This window comes from Loxodonta africana, chromosome 5, assembly GCF_030014295.1.
Source record: "Loxodonta africana isolate mLoxAfr1 chromosome 5, mLoxAfr1.hap2, whole genome shotgun sequence".
Classification (NCBI taxonomy): domain Eukaryota; kingdom Metazoa; phylum Chordata; class Mammalia; order Proboscidea; family Elephantidae; genus Loxodonta; species Loxodonta africana.
Genome location: NC_087346.1, coordinates 16,016,233 through 16,040,549, shown reverse-complemented (window position 1 = coordinate 16,040,549; position 24,317 = coordinate 16,016,233). Strand labels below are relative to the sequence as shown.

Below are 24,317 nucleotides of genomic sequence, written 5' to 3'. Positions count from 1 at the left end.
AACACAGTCGCCAACCCGCCTGGCCCTGCAGCCGCCTCTCGCCTAGCCCGGATGCAGTGCGCCTAGCTGCCGCGGGACGGCGAGCTAGCCAACTCAGCCTCCCCTTCTCGCCCTTCTGCTCCTCCCCTGCTCCGCCTTCCCCTCCCTCCCACTCCCTGGCCGGCCCAACTCCCTCCATTTTCCAGATCTTTCTCGAACCCGCGGCTATTCGGGCAGCCGTTGCCCGAGTGCTGACGGAAGCGGCCGAAACCGAGGCCGGGAGCAGCTTCGGGCCCGGAGTGGCGGCTCGCGCACCTCCCCGGCGGCCGAGCGCGCAGGCGCAGATCCCAGTAACTGCCGGTTTGAGGCCGCCGACCCGCAGTGGGAGAGACCGAGGAGGCTGGACCCGGCGGAGGCTGCGGCGGGGGCAGACTCCATCCCCTACCCGGTTCCCCGACGCCCTGCCCTAGATTTTCTGCGTAGCGGCTTCGCGTCATCCCTCCTTTGCTTCTCGTAGGAGTCGCAATCCCAGCAGCAACAGCTCGGAAGAGGACGCGGTTCCCGCACCGGAGGCTTCAGCACCAGTACCCCGTTCATCAGGCGGCGGGATGTCTGTGGTTGGCATTGACCTCGGCTTTCTCAACTGCTACATCGCAGTAGCGAGGAGTGGCGGCATCGAGACCATCGCCAATGAGTACAGCGACAGATGCACACCGTAAGTGCCTCTCCTGGTCGTAACCCCGACGCCAAGAAACATTTTCTCCAGATCCTCCAGTCTGCCCCGCCTGCTGGTTTCCTCTGATGTCCCTCTGGTGCGCGCCGAGCTCTGAGATGACAGGTGCAGTCCATCAGCTGCAGTCTCTGGAGACCGCTGGTTGGCGGGCCTGGGTGAGAGTCGGACTAAGTCGCCGGCAAAGCTGCTTTTGCTTCAAGGGCAAGGGGCTTAACTCCCATAGGCTGTGCATCTCTTCGTCTGTACCCACACCACCTCCCGCCCCGCTGTCCCCCGGCATCCGCGCTTTAGGTTGCGGGAGAGGGGTTGGTGAGGGACTGCCTCGGCTTTCCGGACGTTGGAGAAAGGTCTGCGGTTGCTGCTGGTGGGGTTTGCGTCGTCGGCCGCGGGCCCGCATCCCGCGCTGGTTGAGTGGAGAGTTCTTCATTCATTCCACCTTTCCTCTTTTCCCCATCCCTCTGGATCCCAGCTCCCTCTCAGAAAAATGAGAAGTGAAAACTTAAAGATGAGTTGCAGGTTCATCTGGTCCCGAAAGCCATTGGCGGGGGCGCGGGGATGACAGGGTTTTACCCCGTTGCCCTTGAGAGCTCAAGGTAATCAGACCGGTTTCCAGGGGCGTAGGCTACGCCGTTGCCGTCGTGCTTTTTTCACTAATCGGGCGAGAGTTAGGGATGGGAGACTTTGGTTTTATGTATTGGTAATGTTCATGAATTAAGGAAAAAGCCAAGCGGTTAAAAAAAAAAAGTGTTTCTTCAGAATGAATTGTTAGAGTGGAGGCGACTGCCCTGTATTAACATGACTGTGGAATGGGTCTATTGTGAACACTTGACGAAAGACTTGGAAGAAAAAGAGGTGGCATTAGATCATGGAAACATGTTCCCACATGTTCCATTGTTTTCTGGTCTGGGAAGTTTGTTGGCAAAGAATATAATTAAGCGAGAGAGGAGTATGAAAAACTAGCTTCTTGTTGTAGGCTCTTGTTGCCAACAATTTTATGAGGAAGGCAACTCTTCATGTATTATTTTCAGTGGAAAAATATTAAACATATTAATTTGACCCTTTAGGATTGTCCAAAATATAATACTTTTGTTTAAATGAAACTAATCTTAACCAAGATTATTAAGCTAAGCCTTTAAAAGTCCAAGTTACTACAATTTTACAGATAATTTAAACTCTGGGTTTTGAAGCTGTTTTTAAAATATGGCAAGTGGGTGTTGAACAGTAGATTACTTACAGTAGATTAGTTTGGTTTCTTTCAAAGAATATTCTAGAAGGTTTTATACCACCTTTTCTACATGTATACATTGTATTTCTTGTTGAAATTTTTAATGGTTGTTCCTCAAATATGGGTATATGTCAGGTACGCCTCATGGTACTATTAGAACTCTTCTTCCTTTTGCGTGCTTTTCTGGCATTTATGTACAAGGAGAGGCAGAAGCTGTAATCTCAAACTACGAATTCACCTCTACAAGATTTTGTTGTAGGAGCACGCCTAACCCATAACAAATATGGGCTTCTGCCCGAAAAGGACCAGCAAATGCACTCTCTTTCAGCAGAGCAGAGGTTGATGGGGGCAGTCTTTGGCTTCAGGGACTTATTAACCTATGGAAAAAAGTGAGACGTGGGGTGGACATTCTCCTAATCCTTAAAGCTGAGGAACCAGAACTATATTTAAAAAAAAAAAAAAAAAAAGCATTTCCAGGCTCAGAAATCTCTTTACTGGAGAGTCTGTGACTATTTAAAGAGCCTAGCCAGAGTTGCAGAGCCTTAAAAATTAGGCTGCTCATTTGAGTTTTCTAGAAGTCTCTTTGTTACTGTTGTTAGGCACTTACACACATAGACTAATTCTGTGTGGCTGAGATTTGGTACAATATTTCTGATTTGTGTGTAAGAAAGTCAATACTGATTTTTAGATTTAATGAGCCTAATCCAAACTAGCATATTCTAAAGGCGGAAGGATCATATTATCACTTTGTTTGCATTAGCAACTCTGCCCTTCTTTCCGTTGATCACATAGTATATAGAGCTATGCACTGTCGTTTGCCTCAGGGATATCTTTTGGTATTACTGAACTAATACTTTAGAGTAGTCCAGTGTTCTTACACTGCATGTGTACTTTGTGGGGTTCAAACTATTGTGAGAAAAAAGCCCTTTCTGATCCCAGGACATTTATTCATTGATATTTATTGAGTGCCTATCATGAAAAAGGCATAACTATTAGATGGCTTTTAACTTCTCTAATACACCGTATAGTATTTAATAACACATGAAATAATCCAGCTTTTCAATTTTTTTCCATATTCCAGTTGCTAACATCAAGGTAATATGACAGAGGTATTTCTAAGATGCAAATATGTCATGACATCATAGGGAAAAAGGAAGTGTTCTGTTCAGTTGATTCTAGTACCCATACATCATTTTTCTTTCATTATGTAAGTACTTGATTTTGTATGCATGGGAGGGTCCCATGCATAACTAAGAAAAACAGTTTAATGAAAAAGAATTAAGTTTTGGCGTACAATCAAGGGCAAGTAATTTAACCTATTCTTCAAATTCACCATCTATAAAATTAAGAGTGCTTGTACTAGCCTCTCTTCATCTCATGCATAAGTTGAAAAGGAAGAAATCAACATCATTTATAAATTGAAGAGGGAAAAAATTAACAATTTTTTTAGCATTGCTTTTTTTTTTCATTATGACACAAATGATACATGCTCATTTTAGAAAATACAGATACATTAGAAGATGAAAATAAAAATAATTCCTACATCCGGAAATGAAACTTCAGATGGTTTCTATGTATGTGTTTTCAGGGGTAAGAGAGATTATGTTGTTTGGTAACCTCTTTATGTAAAACATGTTTCTGTATTGTCAGCTTTATTTAGTGCTTGTATAAACATTACCTTAATTTAATCCATCCCCTGTTGGACATTCAGGTTATGATATTTTGTTCTTATAATAGTACTACAATAACTATCTTTGTAACTAAATTTTTCATTCTTAATTCCTTCAAATAAATTCCTAGAAGTGGAATTACTGTATACACATTTTTAAGGCCTTAGACATGTTCGTATTGTTCAAGTATAGATGTGGCGTTTAGAATTTCCATTCCAGGTTTAAATATACCACGGTGATAGTTTCAGTCATAGAAAAATCTGCAGCCAAGACTCCTAATTCAATGTCATGTTAAAGTTTACGGTCAACCATAACATGTTGGCTTGTGTTGATAACAGCGATTTGTTATGTGCCAAGCACTGTGCTTGCGCTGTCACACTTTAACCACAACAGTTCTATGAGTTAAGGAATACTAGTTATCTTTTATCCATATGAAGCCTAAAGCAAAGTTAAGTAACTTTTCCCAGAATTAGTAAGTAATGAAGCAGATTCAGTTGTGGGCCTCTCTGACTCCAGAACCCCAGTGTCTTTCCGTTAACCACTGGCAAAAGGATGGGTATGTACATGCTAGTTTAATAGGAGTGTAACAATCAAAGTGTAAAAAAAAAAAAAATTTTTTTTTTTTTTTTAAACAATCAAAGGGACAAATAACCTGGCTGGGCAGTTATTGTACAGGGAACAATCTTTGCTCTACCATCAATAAACTCATTTATTTTTAGCCAGTTTGTAAGAAATATTATCTTACTTTAAAATGTTGTTTTAATATGCTTTAAGAATATGTAAAGATTCGTTAAAAATATATATATATACACACACACACAAACATGTTAGTATAAACAGCAGAAAGTGGGAAAGGCTATAAACTATCAATGAATTTTTTTTGGAAGTAGAATTATGGAGGGATGCTTTTAATATGGTTTTATAATGTTTTGAATTTTTAAGAACATTTTACAATGAGGAAACATTGATTTTTAAATGAAGGTGTTATCAAAAGATTTTTATTAGGTGTTTTGTTGGTTTTATCAAAATTATGTATGATCAGTCTTAATACTCAGTTCTCTGGTTATCTGACTTTATGTTCACTCTGTGTCTTTATAAGTGTATGAATGACTCATCTGAAATAGGGGAAAGTACTGTTTATACACTACTTTTCAGAAATGTGAGGTATCCTCCTCAATGCACAAAAGTAGAAATTGTTTACTGGGGAACTAAAAATAACTGTACATAGACAATGCCAAACTCCAGAGGTTAACAGTGGTTGTAGCTGGGTAGGAGGACTTTTTATGGTGATAGCAGTTTATGGGGAGGAGAATACATCTACCTTTTCTGTCGAATAGTCTTCGTACTGTATGAGCTGATTTTGTTTATATATTTTTCTGTGAGCTTATATTAACTTTGATTTAAAATGTTTTAAATGCTGAATAATGACAGAAAGTAAGAAGTCCCCCCTCCACCCCTTTGTCCCTTCTCAACTACCTCCTAAAGCTTAGCGTGTACACTTATAGTTTTAGAAAAGTATGTGAATATATGTATTCAGCTGGGGTTTTTTCTTTGTTTTGTAACAAAGTATTTTGCAAATAGTTTTTTTCATCTCAAAATACGTTGTTAAATACCTTCTCAAGTCCGTACATATCTCTTAATTTACCTCATTCTTTTTAACGACTGTACAGTATTCTGTTGGTGGATAAACTGTTAATCAACATTTCAACTTATTTTGCCATTTACAAACAAAATTTCAATGAACACTTTTGCTTTTTTTTTTTAATTCAAATTATGCTGAAGGTTCTGAGGTGATGGAAGGGCAGATGGCTAGCACTTTGACGTGGCCACAGCTAGGACTATGAAAAGTCTTAATACATTATCGTCAACAAAACAAAATGAATCCATAGTCGTGACTTTAAATCTGTGAGTGAGAAATTTTGAAAAGTTTCTAGAAGGCAAAGAACACTAATTACAATTTAGTAACATAGTATGTGAGCTTCAGATGTTTAACATGCAATTAATAATTTTTTTACGGTTTCATGGGACATCCCAGTTAATTGGCCTAATAATGTGTTTAGTGCTTCTTTCTACCGCCTAACCCATTGCATAGTGCTTGGAGTCTTAAAAGCTTGCAAGCAGCCATCCAAGGCACAATAATTGGTCTCTGTTCACCTGGAGCAACAGAGGAAGAAGGCTAGTCAGGAAAGGAGGAGGATACGGAATTTGTCGTAATTACCGCCATAAACAGATGCCTCCTTTATCATTAGATCAGAAGAACTGTATAGTGCCTAGCTACTATTAGTGGACATTTTGGTCAAAAATTCAGTAGAAGAATCCTGGTCAAAAGTGTGAAAATGCAGGATAAAATTTCAAATTCTCACAAACTCGAGGCTTCCTGGAGCCAAGAAGGTTGGATGATCCCCTGAAACTATTGTCCTGAGATAGTCTTTAATCCTTAAACCAAAAATATTACCTGAAGTCATCTTGGAATCGAACAGTAGTTTAGCTTAACTAGTAACAAGTGTCTGACTCAAGCATTATGTTCTTTTGAGGTCTATGTGGGGTTGAGTGGACAACAGCAACTCAAAAGATTGGATGGGAACCTTTGGGGACAGTGAGTTTGTGTTAGAAAAGAACAACTCAAAAAAGGACAAGAATGGTTGCCCAACTCAAAGTGTGTAGAGACTGTTGAATTGGTGTATGTTTTGCTGTGCATATTCTCAACAACAAGAAAGTAAAAATCAGAAAAAAAGTTTTTAGTTATGTGACTGCTATCTTCTTTTAGTAATTTTTTTAAATGTTAAAGAGTTGAGTAGGTTTACTTGTGATCTTTGTCCCAGTGACACTATTTACCCTTAAAAGATCTTGTTGTTGTATGCCTCCAAGTCGATTTCAAGTCATAGTGACCCCGTGTGACAGAGTAGAACTGCCCCATAGAGTTTTCTTTGTCTATAATCCTTATGCAAGCGGATTACCTGGACTTTGTCCTGTAGTGCTGCTGGATAGGTTCGAACTACCAACCTTTTGGTTAGCAGCTGAGCGCTTAACCATTTGCACCACCAGGGCTCCTTTGTAAGCTCCAGTATGGGAATGCTAGTACCCCTCCAGTCAAGGGGAGTTCATCTGCCTCTACCCCGCTTGCCTCATCCCTTTCCCCTCTCCCCCTGCCCAAGCACTCATGGTTGCAGAGACACTTTGAAAGCAAAGAGCAAACAGCAGGGTCTGTCTTTTTTTTTTTTTAATGATTTCTGAAAGTGAGACGGTATAATGTGGACTTTTAATTTGGAAGGCTTAGATTGGAGTTTTAGTTCTGTCAGTTATTAGTCGGGTATCTAATTTATCTAACCTCTCTAAGCCTTAGTTTAAAAAACAAAACAAACCAGTTGCCATGGAGTCGAGTCCAACTTATGGCAACCCTATGTGTGCCAGAGTAGAACTGTGCATTGTAGGGTTTTCAATGGCTGATTTTTCAGAAGTGAATCATCAGGCCATTCTTCCAGGGCGCCTTTTAGGTGACTTGAACCTCCAACCTTTCAGTAAGCAGCCAGGTACATTAACCATTTACACCACACAGGGATTCTAAGCCTCAGATTACATATCTGTAAAAAAGAATTGAGACATCTTGAGAGTATGAGAATGAAAAAATAAGGTAATGTCGGCAAAGTATCATACCTCACACATATAAAATTGTATGTGATGGTTTAGAATGGTTAGGTATTCTCTGAATAGAAACTTGAATTCTGCATTATTCTGTTGTTCACCACAGTCAAGTTGGCCCCAGACTCATAGCATCCCCATGTACAGTGAGACTGGACTATTTTGATCCATAGGGTTTTCATTGGCTGATTTTTAGGAGTAAATAGCCAGGGCTTTGTTCCTAGTGTGTCTTAGTCTGAAAGCTCAGCTGAAACCTGTTCAGCATCATAGCAACATGCAAGCCTCCTGTTTAAAGTTAAATTTTCTAATATTGGCAGTAAGATCTCTACGTCAGGCATTAGCATGCTTTATATAAAAGGCCAGATAATGAATATTTTAGTTTTTGCCAGGCATACAGTCTCTGTCACAACTACTCAGTGTTACAGATGTAGTGCAAGAATAGACATAGACATACAATACAAATTAGTGAGTATGGCTGTGTTCTGGCAAAACTTTATTTATAAACATAGGTAGCAGGCAGTAGGTTGCATACCCCTGGTCTAGGCAATCAGAATCAAAAGAACTTTAAAATTATTATATAGTGATATTTATCTTTGACCTAGGTAAAATTTTAAGAGAATTCTCCACCTAATCAGCTTTTTAAATAACGTACCTACATGTGTGTGATTTCTGTTAATGGTTTTAAGTTATGAACTTCTTTATGAATTATTATGTTTACCAAGAATTTTGAAACTTTGTTATTCCTTTTTATGTGTTAAGGTTTTATCCATTCTTCATAGGGAAAGTTGGAAGCTTTGTTATTACTAAATTATATATGTTTAGAAGTCTTTTTTTAACAAAAAATAGCAAGCTAGAAAGCAAACGGCAGTTCTTTTGAAAACATTCGTCCTCCACCCCCTTCTAGGGCTAGGGCATCTTATTCCAAATAGCTAAGCTTGAGAAACAATCAGATGCTTTCTTTACTGCAGGAATTCTCAGATCTCGTAATTTGTTTATGAGCATCGAAACTCTCCAAGAAAAGGATATGTTCCCCAGACATTTGAATTTAAGCACAGAACTCGTTTTTTCAGGAGCACCTCTAAGGATTTGTGTTCCACAGAACACTGTTGCAGAAATGATAAACTAGGGCAGTGGTTCTCACCTGTGATGATTTTGCCCCCAGGAGACCCCTGACAATATCTGAAGATACTTCTGGTTGTCACAACTAGACAAGGAAGGTGCTGCTGGCATTTAGCCAGTAAAGACCAGGGATGCTTCTAAAATCCTATAATTCACAGGACATCTCCTCCCCACAACAAAGAATTTTAAAAATGTCAATAATGCCAAGGTTGAGAAATGTTGCTCTTGGCTACCATAGTTGAAACTAGTTGCTCAGCAATAGACAATTTGATTCAGAGCCAAACTGACAATATAAGGGATTGGCTCCTTGATTTAATCTGATTGTCCTCTCAGATGGTTAATCCAGCTATTGTGTTTCTTAGCATCTACTGGCACTGGGGTTGGTTACTTGATAGCAAAGAGGCTATAAATAGTAATTGTGATCTTAAGAAACTGGCAAGGGAAAGAGGGAAGGAAAAAAAGTAGGGCTATTTTTAAAGCTTAAGTGATAAAATTAAGTGGTTTTGGATCCTTAATGGAGATGCCATAAGATACGGGCAAATAGAGTACTGACTTCTTAGGAGAAATCTCTTAGTTGGCAGGCAGTATGTGTCTTTCCAACCTAATCGGGTTTAGCCTTATAAAAATAGGCTTTATAAGGATTAACCAAAGAAACTTATCTTAAAATTTAGGAGAAAATACAAATACAGTGAAACCTCCAAAAGCTGGAACCTGTTAGAAAAGGAATATGCAGACATTTTCCAGTAAAACAAGCAGGTAAGCCTGCCCCGTCAAAGGTGAAAACCTTGTGATACCCAGAACAACAAGGCAGTCCCCTGGAGTTCCGGCTTTCACGAGTTTCACTGTACAGCTTCCTTAAGGTAGCATCCTGTCATTGGATTTTTATATTCCTCCCCTCACTGAATGTGACATGGGACCTTTGGAAGTTTTGTTTGCTTAGAATTTTGTGGAATCTGGGACTAGTACTATGGTGTCAACATCAGATTAGGTATTACAGGTTTAAGCTACATTGTAAACCTGTTTTTTTTTTTTTCTTTTAAAGTGTAGAATGGAATTTCTAAATAGTACTTGAAATAATCATTAATAAAATTTTAATAACTAAATGGATTCTACTGTATACATTTAGATAAACTATTCCATATCCTTTTCTGTACAAATGTTCACATTAGTCTAAAGTGATATAGTGTGTCTATTTTCTTCTATATTATTAAGTCAGGTAGAAGATTAATGGGAGAATAGGTATTTGATTTTTTTTTTCCTGAAAGTCATTGGCAGGTATTTTCTATTTAGTGATTGTATTCTAGAATCTTTTTGAAAGAAAATTGGAAAATTGACGGAAGAAGTTTAAAGACCTGTAGCTGTGTTGAGGTAGGTTTCTACATATTTGAAACTGAACATTTCCAAGCCCTATTTTACAGTTTTTTAGGCTTTAAAAATTAAGTCTACTTTTAAATTTAGAGACTGATAATGGTAACTGTTTAGCTTTCTCTGTGAAGTGATACATGTGTGAAACATATTAATCTAGTATATTCTAGCAGAAGTTAAACTCTTGACAGTCAACCAAAGAATAAGATTTTCTGTGCAATCAAATGATGGTAGCCTATTATTGAAAAATTAGAAGTATTGGGAAGTATGTTGGAGTTGGGAGCAAGAGGGATTATAAAGCAGTCTGAGAGATGGCAAATCTATATTTTTTCTGGTAGATGAGTTTTAGCTTGCTATATTGGATATGCAAATTTTTATTCTGGCAGAGAATACGAAGGGTTTTATTGGTTGTTGGGGGACCGAAGCTTTTACTTTGTGAGACAGCACACCATTGCAGGATTTTGAGCAGAGGAGTTTTATGAGCTTAGTCTTTAAGAGAAATCACTCTTGCTGTCATGTTGAGAATGGACTTTCCTGAATACAAAGAATGCTCATTTCCACAACACAGATACATATTAAATGCTTACTCTTCTTGAAGTCCTAATTGAGAAATCACCTTCTTTCTTTTCCTAAGCCCTGTTATCTGGATGTGGTTTATTCTCTCCTTTGCTAATATCACTTACAGTCCTTTGTAGTCTGTATATTTTTTTTTATTAGACTATCAATTCTCCAACAACAGGGTTGTGGCTTGTGTACAGAGAGAGCCTATAAATAATGGTTAATTGAACGAATATTTTTCTGTAGCTATAATTGAAACCATGGAAATGTTTTCTTTCATCATAACATGAAATGGTATTTTGATGAAAATGCTATTCTGTACTCTGTAAGCAGAATTACATTTAAATGCAGTAATAAGCATAGGAATTGCTTATATAATACTTATTACATGCCAGGCATTTGCCAAAGCTCTTACTTATATTCACTCATTAAATCCTCACACAATACTATGAGAAGGTATTTTATCACCGTCTCCCAGTGAGAAATTGAAGCACATAATGGTTATAGAATTTCCGCAAGGTTACTCAGCTGTTAAGTGGCAGAGCCAGGATTTGAATCCAAACTGTCTGGCCTTACTGAATACAATTGTTTTTAGTAGGTCATAGACCAGTAGAATTTGAAAAACAGTTTTGGAGACCAACATAGCATCAGCAGCTATACTGTTTATAAAAAATTCTAACATTTATTCTGACCACCATTCCATTATTTAGGAAAGTTTAAAATTATGTAAAATTCTGATTTGCAGTAATCTATTCTTCAAAGAGGAGCCCTGGTTAAAGCGATTATCTGCTAACTGAAAGGTTGGTGGTTCAAAACCACCAGTGGCTCTGTGGTAGAAAAATGTGACAGGCTGCTTCCGTAGAGATTTATAGCCTTGTATGGGGTCTTTTTTTTTTATGGGGTCGCTATGAGTTGGAATCAATGGCAGTGGGTTTGGAGTTGTTTTTTTTTTTAATTCTTAAAATACAGAGTCTTTCGGTTCTGGGTGGCACAAATGGTTAAGCGTGCAGCTGCTAACTGAAAGGTCGGTGGTTCAAACCAACCCAGAGTTTCCCACAGAAGGAAGGCCTGGCGATCTGCTTTTGAAAGGTCACAGCCGTGAAAACCCTGTGGTGCACACACTTTTCTTCTGCAACACATGGGGTTACCATGGGACAGAATTGACTTGACATCAAATAGATTTTTAAAATAATATATGACTACATAATTATATAAATTTTAAAAAATTCGCTTTTGTATAGGGAGAAGCAAAATAATAGCACAGTAACATGAAAATGCCATGGGAACAAACTTTTTATTTTTTCTCTATTTAGGGCCTGTATATCTTTGGGATCCAGAACTAGAGCCATAGGAAATGCAGCCAAAAGCCAGGTAAATTGTTAACGTGGATGTTTTGATTTATAGGAAGAGTTAACTGAATCTTGGTAACCAGGGTCCCATTTTATGTAGTTAAAAGTATAAAAAAGAATGAGGAAAAATATGACATTATCCTAAGATCTTTGTATTTTGTTTCGATGTATTTTGCTTTGAGTTGTCAAATATTCCTTAACTTTAATTTTTTAAAGAATCTTTTTAATTCTGAAATTAGGATGTGCTACCATGTGGCATCAATTTGCCCTGTCTGGTCACTTTTTCCATGAGGGATGTCCTATCTAGAATATGTACTTTAAAGATAAGGTGAACAGTGTCTGTACAAATGAGGGGTGGGGATGAAGGAGCTAATGTTCAGAGTAGTCGGATGAAGCCTCCACTACTTTTCTTCGTTCTGTTTAAGCATTCATATGCGTAGGCTCGTCAAATGCTTATGCGTAGATTGTTGACAATATTCTGGGCTTATAAGTAGATTTTCCTTGCACTTACCCTTACCAATTATTTATTTCATACATTTTAACATATACCTGGGTCTTGTTCATTATAAAATAACTTTCTTTAATAGAACTTTTTGCCTCATGGCTTTGTAAGTGTAACTGACTTATTTAATTTATCCTGGAATTTTTTGCTTATGGTTTTCTGTCAAGGCTTTTATAATTGATCTGTATATGAACTTGTTTTTATCTTCTCTTCCACTTTTCATACTATATATGAGCAAATGTTAGGTTTATGTCAAAATGGCACCTCAAGCTCTCCCATTAAGTTTATTTCTCATAATGCCGGCTGGTCTTCTAAGTGGATTGTAGATATAATACTCTCTGAAAAAAGCAAACTAAAGCTATTTATCCTAAACAGCTAAAGAGACTAACGTGGTGATTCAGCATCCTCAATAGTTACCTTCCATAATTGAAAATCAAGATCTGTTTGGCTCTACAGGTCACTGAGAGGGCAATGACTGAATCTCAGTAATACTTATAGTTTGAACTATGTGTTGTATTCTAGCTAAAGGACAGATTACTTTGCAAAAATACAAGCACTTCATTTACAAATGAATGTACTTTCACTTAGCACCATGCTGCAAGACAAAGTTTTTGATTTTAGTAAGAGCAATTCTCAGTAATGGAAGCAACATAGTAATGCATGAGAAATTTCACAAGGAATTGGATAATTAGAGGAAAAGAAAAACTGGACAATAAAAAAAAAAAGTAGTTAAAACAGACATGAAAGTGGAAAGAAATAAGAGAAATAAAAGATATTAGTTCACTACAGCAAAAGCATTGCGGAAAACCAAAGGAATGGATGGTAGATACAGATTTCCATTTTGAATTTTTCTTTCTTTTTTGAAGACATTAGTTTTGAATCTAAAATTCCTAGGATAGGAGGGGAGTTTTTCTAAGAAACTGGTTAAGACGCACATATTCTCATTGTATAATTTTGCTATTGGTTGGAAACCAGAAAAATGAATGTGTGTAAATCTGACTTGGATGTGTAGGGAAAAGGGACTTGGTGGTTCTCAAATATTAGGATAGTAGTATTTTATTTTGTATTCATTAAATGATAAATAAGTTTTTATTGCCAACAGATTGTCACAAATGTAAGAAATACAATTCATGGATTCAAAAAGCTTCATGGGCGATCATTTGATGATCCTATTGTGCAAACTGAAAGGATCAGGCTTCCTTATGAGTTGCAGAAGATGCCTAATGGAAGTGCAGGAGTTAAGGTAAGCTTTATAGCTTTATATTCCCAAAGTGCAAATATATCATCTTCAAATTGGAGAAATTAAGTATAATACTGCCTGTTTGTAATATATAGTTAAACTCTTTTCTTCTGGATACAGTATGTACGTACCCAAGATACAGGAGGTTTTTTTAATAAGCTTTAGTGAATGCCAAAAAAAAAAAAAAAAAGCTAGTTTATTGTAGAGGAAAAATTATTTGGGAAGCTTGAAAAGGTGAACAGTTTTCAGAGGATAAAAGTAGATGCCTGGGTGATTTAGAGAAATAGACCACAAAAGATTAATTGCTATAATGGGGTTTCTCCAATTTGGAAGAATCTTATAATCTCATATGACGTTTCGGTGGTTTTCATGTTTTGGCTATGAATAATGCTGTTATGAACACTCATACACAAATTTTTGTGTGACATATGTTTCATTTGTCTTGGGTATATCTAGGAGTGGAATTGCTAGGTCATATGGTAACTCTGTGTTTGAGGCGTTCTGTTGGTTTTTGAAAAAATCGGCATGAACGTGTTTTTGTTAACCAGTCTATGACTTAGCGCCTTGGGATGTAGAATTAAAACTCCAGAATTAACTTACTGTTTGTGTGTGTGTTTAACTTCTTGTGTTTTGAAAGAAGAGTTTGCATTAATATTTTTAATACAAGGGGAAAGAGGGATGGGGACTCAACTACCAGTGGGTACCGAGTTTCTGTTTTGAGTGATGAAAATGTTCTAGAAGGGATAGTGGTGATCATTACACAACTTGGTGAATGTATTAAAAACCGATGAATTATACACTTCAGAAGGGTGATCTTTGAGCTATATGAATTAGATCTCACCGAAGCTGTTATTTTTTAAAAACTAAAAAAAGAAATTTTAAACTTAATGTTTAACGCCATCTCCCTTACACTTACCCCCTAGCCATCACTAATCTATCTTTTGTTTCTATGGATTTGTGTATTATGGATTCCATTTCATACAAAATGGAATACACAATATGTGGCCTTTTATGTCTGGCTTCTTTCACCTTCTTTCAAGGTTCATCCATGTTGTAGAATGTATGTACTTCATTCCTTGTTATGGCTAAATAATATCCCATCATATAGATATACCACGTTTTGTTTATCCATTCCTCAGTTTATAGACATTTGTTTATGCAAATGTATTGGTTTTTAGGGAAGTGTTCTGTCTACAGGGTGGGTGATGAATTGTAGTTAAGGAGACAGGAGGCTCTTACAGTAGTTTAGGAAAGACACCATGAGAGATTAAAGATGAGACAAATTGCAAAGCCATCTTGTAGGTAAAATTTGCTGGTCACAGGTTGCTGACTGGGAACCTGGATGGACTGTGATAGCAGTAATTGAGATAAAGAATAATATTCAGATAGCCTTTAGATCTACCACTTGTCTGTCAGTTTGTTGTACTGTGGTGGCTTTTGTGTTGCTAAGATGCTAGAAGCTATGCCACCAATATTTCAAATACCCAGCAGGGTCAGTCACCCATGGTGGACAGGTTTCAGCAGAGCTTCCAGACTAAGACAGACTAGGAAGAAAGGCCCTGGCAATCTACTTCTGAAAATTAACCAATGAAAACCTTATGGATCACAACAGAATATTGTCCAACTTGCTTGCTTTGGACATGTTATCAGGAGGGATCAATCACTAGAAAAGGATATCATGTTTGGTGAAGTAGGTGGTCAACAAGGGCGTGGGAGACCTTTGGTGAGCTACATTGGAGTAATAGCCACAGTGATGGACTCAGACATGCTGACGATTGTCAGGATGATGCAGGACTGGGCAGTATGTTGTTCTGTTGTACATAGTTACCATGAGTCAAAGTCGACTCGACAGCAGCTAACAACAGTCCTTTAGATGTGATAAATTCTGGTTAATGCTCACCTAGAGAACAAGTTTTATAGAAAATTTAAAACCCATGGTTTGTGGATACATTGGGAAAAGCAAGAGTGAAGCTTTTTTTTTGAACACAAAACCAAAACCTAATTTCTGAGTGATACATTTTTTTATGCATTCATCCAAAGGGCCTGTAAGCTAGTTGAAGTTTTGAAAACATCAACCTGTTATGTATTGAATTGTCTTCATCTTTTCAAGATTAAACGTCTTCAGTGTTTGACTTCTCAAGCATTTTATCCAGTTTTTTTTTTTTAGATATTTGTTTGAATTTAATTTGATCTTTTTTCATCTATGATTTTATGTCATGAACATCCATGCACAACGTGTTTTCTGTCCACTGTCAGACTAAGACCATACATGGTATTTGATTCATTTTTCCCTTAGTTCATAGTGCTTAATTCCCTCTACTCTCTTGGTTTAAAGGCAGTCATTTGACACATGTGTTTGAATGATAAATTTATTTGGAAACAAATGGATATAAATTTTAGAGCTGTTTCAAACTAAATCTTGTTATACACAGTCACATACATGCATACATGATGCTGCTTGGGAGAGCAGTCTTTAAAGCTGTTCCAAAGTTTTAAAGTGCTACAAAGTCACACAGAGGTAAAAGACAGAGTTGTGTGCTCAGTTAGTTAAATATAGTCATGTGGGCTCTGAGACAGCTTTGTATTACTTGTAAATTTTGTGGTGGTTGTTATAAAAGAGTTTGATTTCTTGAATAAAAGCAAAGGTCTTTAAGTATCCCTTGGTCAAGAAGCACCGTATAAAGTTTATGTGCTCAAATCAAATGCAACCTAGTCTTAAACCTGTGTGGAAGATGAGGCAGTTACTACTGGGCTGAGGGCTGGGGACCATCTAGCTCAATTGGCGTAACGTAGCTTACAAAGAAAATGTTCTGCATTCTACTTTGGTGAGTAGCATCTGAGGTCTTAGAAGCTTGTGAGTGGCCATCTATGGTACTCCACTGATCCTACCCCATCTGGAGCAAGGGAATTGAAGAAAACCTAAGACTCAAAGGAAAGATTAGTCCAAAGGGGTGCTAGGCTACAACTGCAACTACAAAAAAAAAAAAAAAGATGAAGCAGTTATTTGGTCTAAAATTTTTTTTTTAATTTTCTGTATGCATTTCTGATACTTAATTCATAATTAGTTCCACAAACATATTAAATTTCCCTTTTTTTGTGGTAAGAATATATATAACAGAACAACTGACAATTTTTTTTTAATAAGGATTTTTTTTTTTATATTCTCATTTCCTTTTTTTCAAAATTATATGACTTTTTTTTTTTTTTTAACCATATGACTAAAGTTTTCATTTTAAACCTTTCAAAAGACTGTTTGGTCTTTTTCTCTTTCATTGGTGTGTCACATTTGAAAAATGATAAAAATTTCTTTTGTGGGAAGGTAGGGATCTGGAAACACTAGAGACACTTTTGAAAATAATTGCTTGGTTATAATACTATGTAAAATATTGGGAATTCAGAAATGAGAGAAGTTGTCATTGATTTTAATGAAGCCATGATTTTAGAATGACAATGCTTTTGGAATATAACTTTCTTGAGGCAAGGACTTCACTTTTTTCACTGCCGTATGCCCATCACATATAATATAGATGCTTAATTAATATTTGTAGGATGAGTAAATGACTCTTAATAAATATCTGAGCTTTTGGTTTTAGGTGCGGTACTTGGAAGAAGAGAGACCTTTTGCAATTGAACAAGTTACTGGAATGCTATTGGCCAAGCTTAAAGAGACTTCAGAAAATGCTTTGAAGAAACCAGTGGCTGACTGTGTGATTTCAGTAAGTTTTTTTCAGGAAAGAATACTCTTGAATCATTTTCCAGTGTATTAATGTTATATTGAAATATTTTTCTTTGCTTTTTTAATGCCCTCTGCTCTTATCCAATAAATAAGCCAAAACCGTTTTGACTTTATTAAAAAAAATAAACATTGCTTTATTTGGTAGTTTAGGATTGAATTTCCCATAAAGTCTATTGTGATAATGAATCTTAAAAACCTAATGTGTATGGTTAGTTAGTGACTACCTGCCACTGTTCCTAAGAATATTTCCAGGTAGCACTTAACTTCCCACCTCTAAGGGACTTAATATTGTTACGGTGAAGGATAAAGTTATCCAGTTGGAAATTTGAGATTGTATGTATTTTGTACCAGAAAGAAAAGCTCTACTTTATGGATTCTTAGCAAAATATTTAATTATTTACCCAATTTTATCTCTTGAGATTTTTTTACATATTGATAATTAGTTTTAAGTTATCTGTTGTCACCTAAATATGAATATATTTCTAACTACTAAAGTCGACTCCGTAAGTTCGAGTCTCATATCGTCAGAAAAAGAGGATAGTATCTCTTTAGTAAAGTTAGCAAATTATGTGTTTTCCTAGGTATTGGGATTTTAAAATGGTAGAAATATATTGGAACTTAATATTTTGTTTTATAGTGAATTAGTAATAATAAAATGTAGAGTTTACCATTGAGTGGGCACTGTTCTAGAAATTTTATATGTATTAACTCACTTAATCCTCAGAGCCACTTTATGAAGTAGGACATTCTTAAATAGAGAAACTAAATTTACCCAAAATCATACAACTAGTAAGCAGGAGAGCCAGAAGTCAAACCCAGGTAGTTCTTTTTCTGAGTCTATACCATAAGTTTTCCATTATACTACCACTTGAAAATATGTTAGAGTGGTACAGATTAAAAAAAAAAAAAATCCGCCTTAAATTCAAATCCCATTTATTTAACTTGTAATTGCTTTTATTTTCAGCTAGAAATTAGTGTCAGAACAAAGTGATGAGAAGTTCTTGGCTATTACTAAATTATGTAGTTATGAGCTCTACGAGGGCAAGTATTTTGTTCATTTTGTGCACTGCTATGTCCCAAGTGATACATAAGGGCTTAATGATTATTAAATGAATAATTATTTGTAATATAGATTTTTGCCAAAAGGATAGTAACAAAATCAGGGTAAGTTACCAGAATCCAAGCATTTCCTGTTGTTATTAATCTGTTAAATGAAGTTTCTAAATTCAAAAAATTGGAGGATACTGTTTACTTAAACTCAGAACTCGGAGGCTCAAGTCATTTTATACATTTTATACTTAACTAGCTTATCGAAAAAATTCCCATAAGACAAAAGTACTTCTTAGTTTGACAGGTTAAAAAAAAAAAAAACTTGTTTTAAATCTGAGTTGTTTATCTTTTTAATAGAAATGTTTAATTTTTTTTGGTGATTTTAAAAGAAATAATGCTCATCATAAGTTTCCTGCAGTATAGTTCCTTCCTTTGCAAAGATAACCATTGTAAAAAGTTGAGATTATAATGAAACCATAAAAAAATGAAATCATGCTATATATACCTTTTTTTAAATGTAATAAAGATACTATTTCATGATAGGTCTACCTGATCCATTCTGTCAGCTATGTAGGATTCTGTTATATGGGTATACTGTAATATATTTAACCAATCTCATTTTACTTTGAGGTTTTAAATTTTTCATGATTATAAAGATGAACATAAATGTTTTTCAATATACCAGATCAACGCAGGAAGGGTTTACATTAACACTCATGAAATCCTTCATATTATTTCATATTATTAATTACTTTAAATTAGTGTTGTACTATCACATCAGATCTTTATGGTATAGAAATTATCAAGCTTTAAAAATAAACCTAGTGCTGTGTATATTCTCAACAATGATAAAAAAGCATTAGTGTTTTTCTTCATTTATTTGAGCACCATTGAACGTAAGTTTTAGTGCAGTTATTTTACATTTTTCAATTGATGAAATGTTGACATAAAATATGTTACATCAAACTAATGTACATAATGTTTTTAAATACCAGATTCCTAGCTTTTTCACTGATGCTGAGAGAAGATCTGTGATGGCCGCAGCCCAGGTTGCAGGCTTAAATTGTTTAAGGCTGATGAATGAAACTACTGCAGGTAAGCATTTTGCAATTTGAAAACCATTGTCAGAAAAATGGAGCCCTGGTGTCGCAGTAGTTAAGTGTTCGACTGATAACCAAAGGGTTGGCAGTTCAAATCCACCAGCCACTCCTTGGAAATCTACGGGGCAGTTCTACTCTGTCATACAGGGTCGCTGTGAGTCAAAGTCGACTCAGTGGGCAGCAGGTTTGGTTTTGGTTTTGGTGAGAAAAATACTTTTATGTTTGCTTGTTTGTTTAATTAACACAAATCATTTAATTTTTAACGATTATGTACTCATTCTTGTAAGCTTGTCATTTTGGAGTACATCTTGGCAGAGATCAAACATGTTTTATTTGCTTTGCTGTTGTTAGTTGCCGGTGAGTCTGTTCCGGCTCATGGTGACCCCATGTGTGCAGAGCAGAACTGCTCCTTTGGGTTTTCAAAGCTGTGACCCCTCAGAAGCAGATCCTCAGGCCTCTCTGGCCTGTCAGGCCTCTTAAGTGGGTTCAAGCTGCCAACCTTTCAACTAGTAGTAAAGAGCTTAATGGATTGCACCTCTAGGGGACTCTATTTGCTGTAAGAATGATTATTATTGTAGAACTCTAGATGGGTAGGGAAAAAAAATTAAAACATTAACCAATTATGAAAAGTTAATTTACTTTGAAACTAACGATTAATGGTTTGTGTCATTGCACCATGTATTAAAGTACAGTATCAAGTGACTTATCTCTTAGTTTTCCAAGCAACTGCTGTTAAAATTAACCTATTTCTTTGTTCTTACACAGTTGCGCTAGCATATGGAATTTATAAACAAGATCTTCCCCCTTTAGATGAGAAACCAAGAAATGTAGTATTTATCGATATGGGGCATTCTGCCTACCAGGTCTCAGTTTGTGCTTTTAACAAAGGAAAACTTAAGGTAAGTAAATAACTGATTCACTACGTTTGACTGTAATCTTTAATTGCATGGACTGTATGTTGTCAGGCTCCAACTCATGGCAACCATATGTACAATAGAATAAAACATTGCCCAGTCTTGTGTCATCCTTATAATGGCCAGTATGTTTGAGTCCATCGTTGGGCTATTGTGCCAGTCCATTTCACTGTAGGTCCCCCATGCCCTCGCCGGACCTCTGCTTCACCAAACATGATGTCCTCTTCCAGGGATTGATCCCTCCTGATAACATGTCCAAAGCAAGCAAGTCAGACAATGTTCTGTTGTGATCCATAAGGTTTCACTGCCTAATTTTCAGACGTGGATCCACCAGGCCTTTCTTCCTAGTCTGTCATAGTCTAGAAGATCTACAGAAGCCTTTCTCCCATGGGTGACCCTGCTGGTATTTGAAATACCAGTGGAATAACTTCCAGCATCATCTCCCACCCCCCACGCTCCACCCCACCCCATTGCTGTTGAGTCAATTCCAACCTGTAGCAACATACAAACTGCCACAGTATGACCAGCTTACAGACAGGTAGACTATGTACTACCAAGCCAGCCCATTGCCATTGAATCTGTTCTAACTCATAGCAACGCTACAGGGCAAAGTAGGACTGCCCCATAGAGTTTCCAGGGCTATAATCTTTACTGAAGCAAACTGCCACATCTTTTCTCCCATGGAGTGACTTGCAGATTCAAACTGCTGACCTTTCTGTTAGCAGCCAAGTACTTAACCATTGTGTCACCGGGGCTCCTGGATAGACTATGTAGAAAGCCTTAATGCCTGGATAGGAGCCCTGGTTGTATGGTGGTTAAAGTGCACGGCTGCTAACCGAAAGGTCGATGGTTCGAACCTACCAGCTGTTCTGTGGGAGAAAGATCTGGTGGCCTGCTTCTGTAAAGATTACAGCCCTAGAAACCCTGTGGGGTAGTTCTGCTCTGTCCTGTTAGGATCACTATGAGCTGAAATCGACTCAGTAGCAATGGGTTTGGTTTGATTTTTGTTTTGGTTTTATTCTCTGTTCTTATTTGTCTGTATTTGGTTTTATATTCATTTTTACATTGATTGTCTTGTCCAGACTTACTCTCTACATTATGTGCATGAGTGAGGAGACTTTATCTAGAGGATCAAATGCTTTGTGTTATCTAACACTTAGAGAGCCTTTTGTCTTGCCAGTATTACTATAATAATATCCTTGTAATTAGGAAGTTGGAAACCCTGGTGGTGTAGTGCTTAAGTGCTGTGGCTGCTAACCAAAGGGTTGGCAGTTCGAATCTGCCAGATGCTCCTTGGCTCTATAGGGCAGTTCTACTCTGTCCTATAGGGTCGCTATGAGTCGGAATTGACTTGACGGCACTGGGTTTGGTTTGGTGGTTTAATTAGGAAATTAAAGGAAAATGACATACTGAATAGGTTAGTTTTCTGTGTAAACTGGTTTAATCCTTGACATTTAGCCTTAAGTGTTAACTTTCTTCCTTTTTAGTAAATAATTTTAGATCATTTTAGCTCATAATTTTTAGGTCATAGACCAACCTTAAAAGTCTGATGAAAGCCATGACCCTTCTCCCCGGAAGAATATACACTTGCAATATTCACATACCAGTACGATTTTGCATTTAATTTCGGGTAATACTGGACCTCATGAGAAGTCTGTCTGCAGATGTACCATCCTATTCTGGTGGTAACATCCCAGCCAGATTATGCTCACATCCTACTGTGATGTTTACCATCCATTTCATGCCTTCCTTACGAAGAAAAAAAAAATCTGATAAACCACACTAACAGTGAGATCCTTATTTTAGTAGTGACTATTATAAACAGCCATTTGTGCCCTCTACCTTAGGGAGAGAGACGAGATGTCTTGGTCTTATGTTTTCAGTAACTGTAGTGTTGAAGTTCTTTAATTTGTTTACTAGCGGATAGACTATAGACCACCAAACCAAACCCATTGCCACCGAATCCATTCCAACTCATAGCGACCCTATAAGACAAAGTACAACTGCCCCATAGGGTTTCCAAGGCTGTAATCTTCATGGAAGCAAACTGCCACATCTGTAGCTGGTGGCCTGTTGCTCTTCACTTTTTTGTCTTCTTTTTTCTTTTTTGGCCTCTCATGTGTCCATTTGTTTCAACTATCTTTTTATGCAAATCGGCCAGTTTTGTTTTTGTTTTTGTTTTTGTTTTTTCTGTAATAGAAAGCTTAATTCCTGGCCTGTAAGTTGGCCTATTATACTATGTCAGATGTAATCTTTGAATCTGCTTTTCTTGGATGCTTCGTTCTTTTTATGTGCATAAGGCTGTTTCTTTGCTCTCTGAACTTGGGTTGTGATCTTTCTACTCAGTGGTATCCTAGAACCAGAACATGAGAAATAATCAAGTTTTAGTTACTGTAACTCACTTATTTCAGAATTAGAGTTACTCCTTTATTTATCATATATGGATCTGTAATTACAAAGCACATAATTCAGAGTGGGGAAGAGAAGTATGTTGGCTAAATATAAATAAATGATAATTTATGTCTAATTCCAGATTTGACACCATGTGATTTGACATATTCTTTGGTTTCATATTATTACAATTTTAAAGGCATAATTTTTTTACTTGTTCCTAAAAGCATCTATATATCTGAAAATTTAGTGTTTTGTTTTTTTTTTTCCCAATAGGTCTTGGCTACTACCTTTGATCCATATTTGGGTGGCAGGAACTTTGATGAGGCTTTAGTAGACTACTTCTGTGATGAGTTCAAGACCAAATATAAGATAAACGTGAAAGAAAACTCTCGGGCCTTGTTGCGCTTATATCAGGAATGTGAAAAATTAAAGAAGCTAATGAGTGCAAATGCATCAGATCTTCCATTGAACATCGAGTGTTTCATGAATGACCTTGATGTTTCTAGTAAAATGAACAGGTACCATGTATGTTTTCAGTTTGAGAGTGTTTGCTTATTTTATAATGTATATATTATGTCTTGATTTTTTTTCATTCTGTTATTTTTAAAAGATAAGCTGTATTATTAAACCAACACAATGAATTTTTCCCATAGGGCTCAGTTTGAACAATTATGTGCTTCCCTCCTGGCCAGAGTTGAACCACCTTTAAAAGCAGTAATGGAGCAAGCTAGTAAGTAGAAATTACTGGGCTAACCATCAAAGCTGTACCATGTGTTACTCATTTCACTGATATGTACAGAAAATACTAAGAGAAAAGTAGACATGGGAATATGATTGCTCTTTATTTAAGGTTTTTATAATCAATTAAAAGTATCTTCCATGAAGATTTAGTAGGTGGAAGTGTTTTTCTGGATTGAAACTCTAGAGAGTTCCTTAAAAAGCCCATGGGGTGCTTTTTCCTTATAGTCGCTCCATCATCCAGACCAACTTTGGCGCCTGTCACATAGTTTATAATTACTATTTATTAAACTTGCCTTTTTCCAAAATTTGCATCTTCTTTACATTTTTTTCTGAAAAAATAAAAAATTGATCCAAAGCATTCTTTTAAAAAGCACTTTCCAAAGCCTGCTGTTCACACTTTAATAAGGACTATTTTATTTTCCTCAATTATGAACATCTTCTTTTCTAGACTTACAATGTGGAGATATAAGTAGTATAGAAATTGTAGGAGGAGCAACACGGATTCCTGCAGTAAAGGAACAAATCACTAAATTCTTTCTTAAAGACATAAGTACCACACTAAATGCTGATGAAGCTGTTGCAAGAGGGTGTGCCTTACAGGTATGATTGTTATCCTTGTTTTTTATAGAATGTATATTTTACAAAAAATAGGGTTATGATAGGTCTACTGCAAAAACCAAACCAAACTTGTTGCTGTAGTTGATTCTGACTCATAGGGGTCTTTTTTTTTTCTTTCTTTTTTTTATTGTGCTTTAAGTGAAAATTTACGGCTGAAGTTAGTTTCTCATACAAAAATTTATACACACATTATTATGTGACCCTAGTGGCTCTCCCTATAATGTGACGGCACACTCCTCCTTTCTACCCTGGATTTCCCGTGTCCATTTACCCAGCTCCTGTCTCTCTCTGCCTTTTCATCTCGGCTCTGGAAAGGAGCTGCCCATTTAGTCTCATGTATCTACTTGAACTAAGAAGCATTCTCCTCACAAGTATCATTTTATGT

General features: G+C 36.8%; 1 protein-coding gene across 2 annotated transcripts in view; it reads left to right on the top strand.

Moving 5' to 3' along the window:
- The first annotated feature begins 357 nt into the window (after window positions 1-357).
- HSPA4L (heat shock protein family A (Hsp70) member 4 like) overlaps window positions 358-24,317 on the top strand; it is a 55,255-nt gene continuing 31,295 nt past the window's right edge. Inside the window, exons 1-9 of one of the 2 annotated variants that reach the window (XM_003410435.4) lie at window positions 358-694; window positions 11,602-11,659; window positions 13,242-13,382; window positions 16,973-17,095; window positions 19,161-19,260; window positions 20,031-20,164; window positions 22,847-23,091; window positions 23,227-23,303; window positions 23,763-23,914. In XM_003410435.4, coding sequence (XP_003410483.1) covers window positions 588-694; window positions 11,602-11,659; window positions 13,242-13,382; window positions 16,973-17,095; window positions 19,161-19,260; window positions 20,031-20,164; window positions 22,847-23,091; window positions 23,227-23,303; window positions 23,763-23,914 — 1,137 coding nt within the window. In that variant the 5' untranslated portion in view covers window positions 358-587. Of the gene's footprint in view, window positions 695-848; window positions 868-11,601; window positions 11,660-13,241; window positions 13,383-16,972; window positions 17,096-19,160; window positions 19,261-20,030; window positions 20,165-22,846; window positions 23,092-23,226; window positions 23,304-23,762; window positions 23,915-24,317 lie in introns of those variants that run through there. The other variant, XM_023548652.2, reaches the window with a different exon arrangement.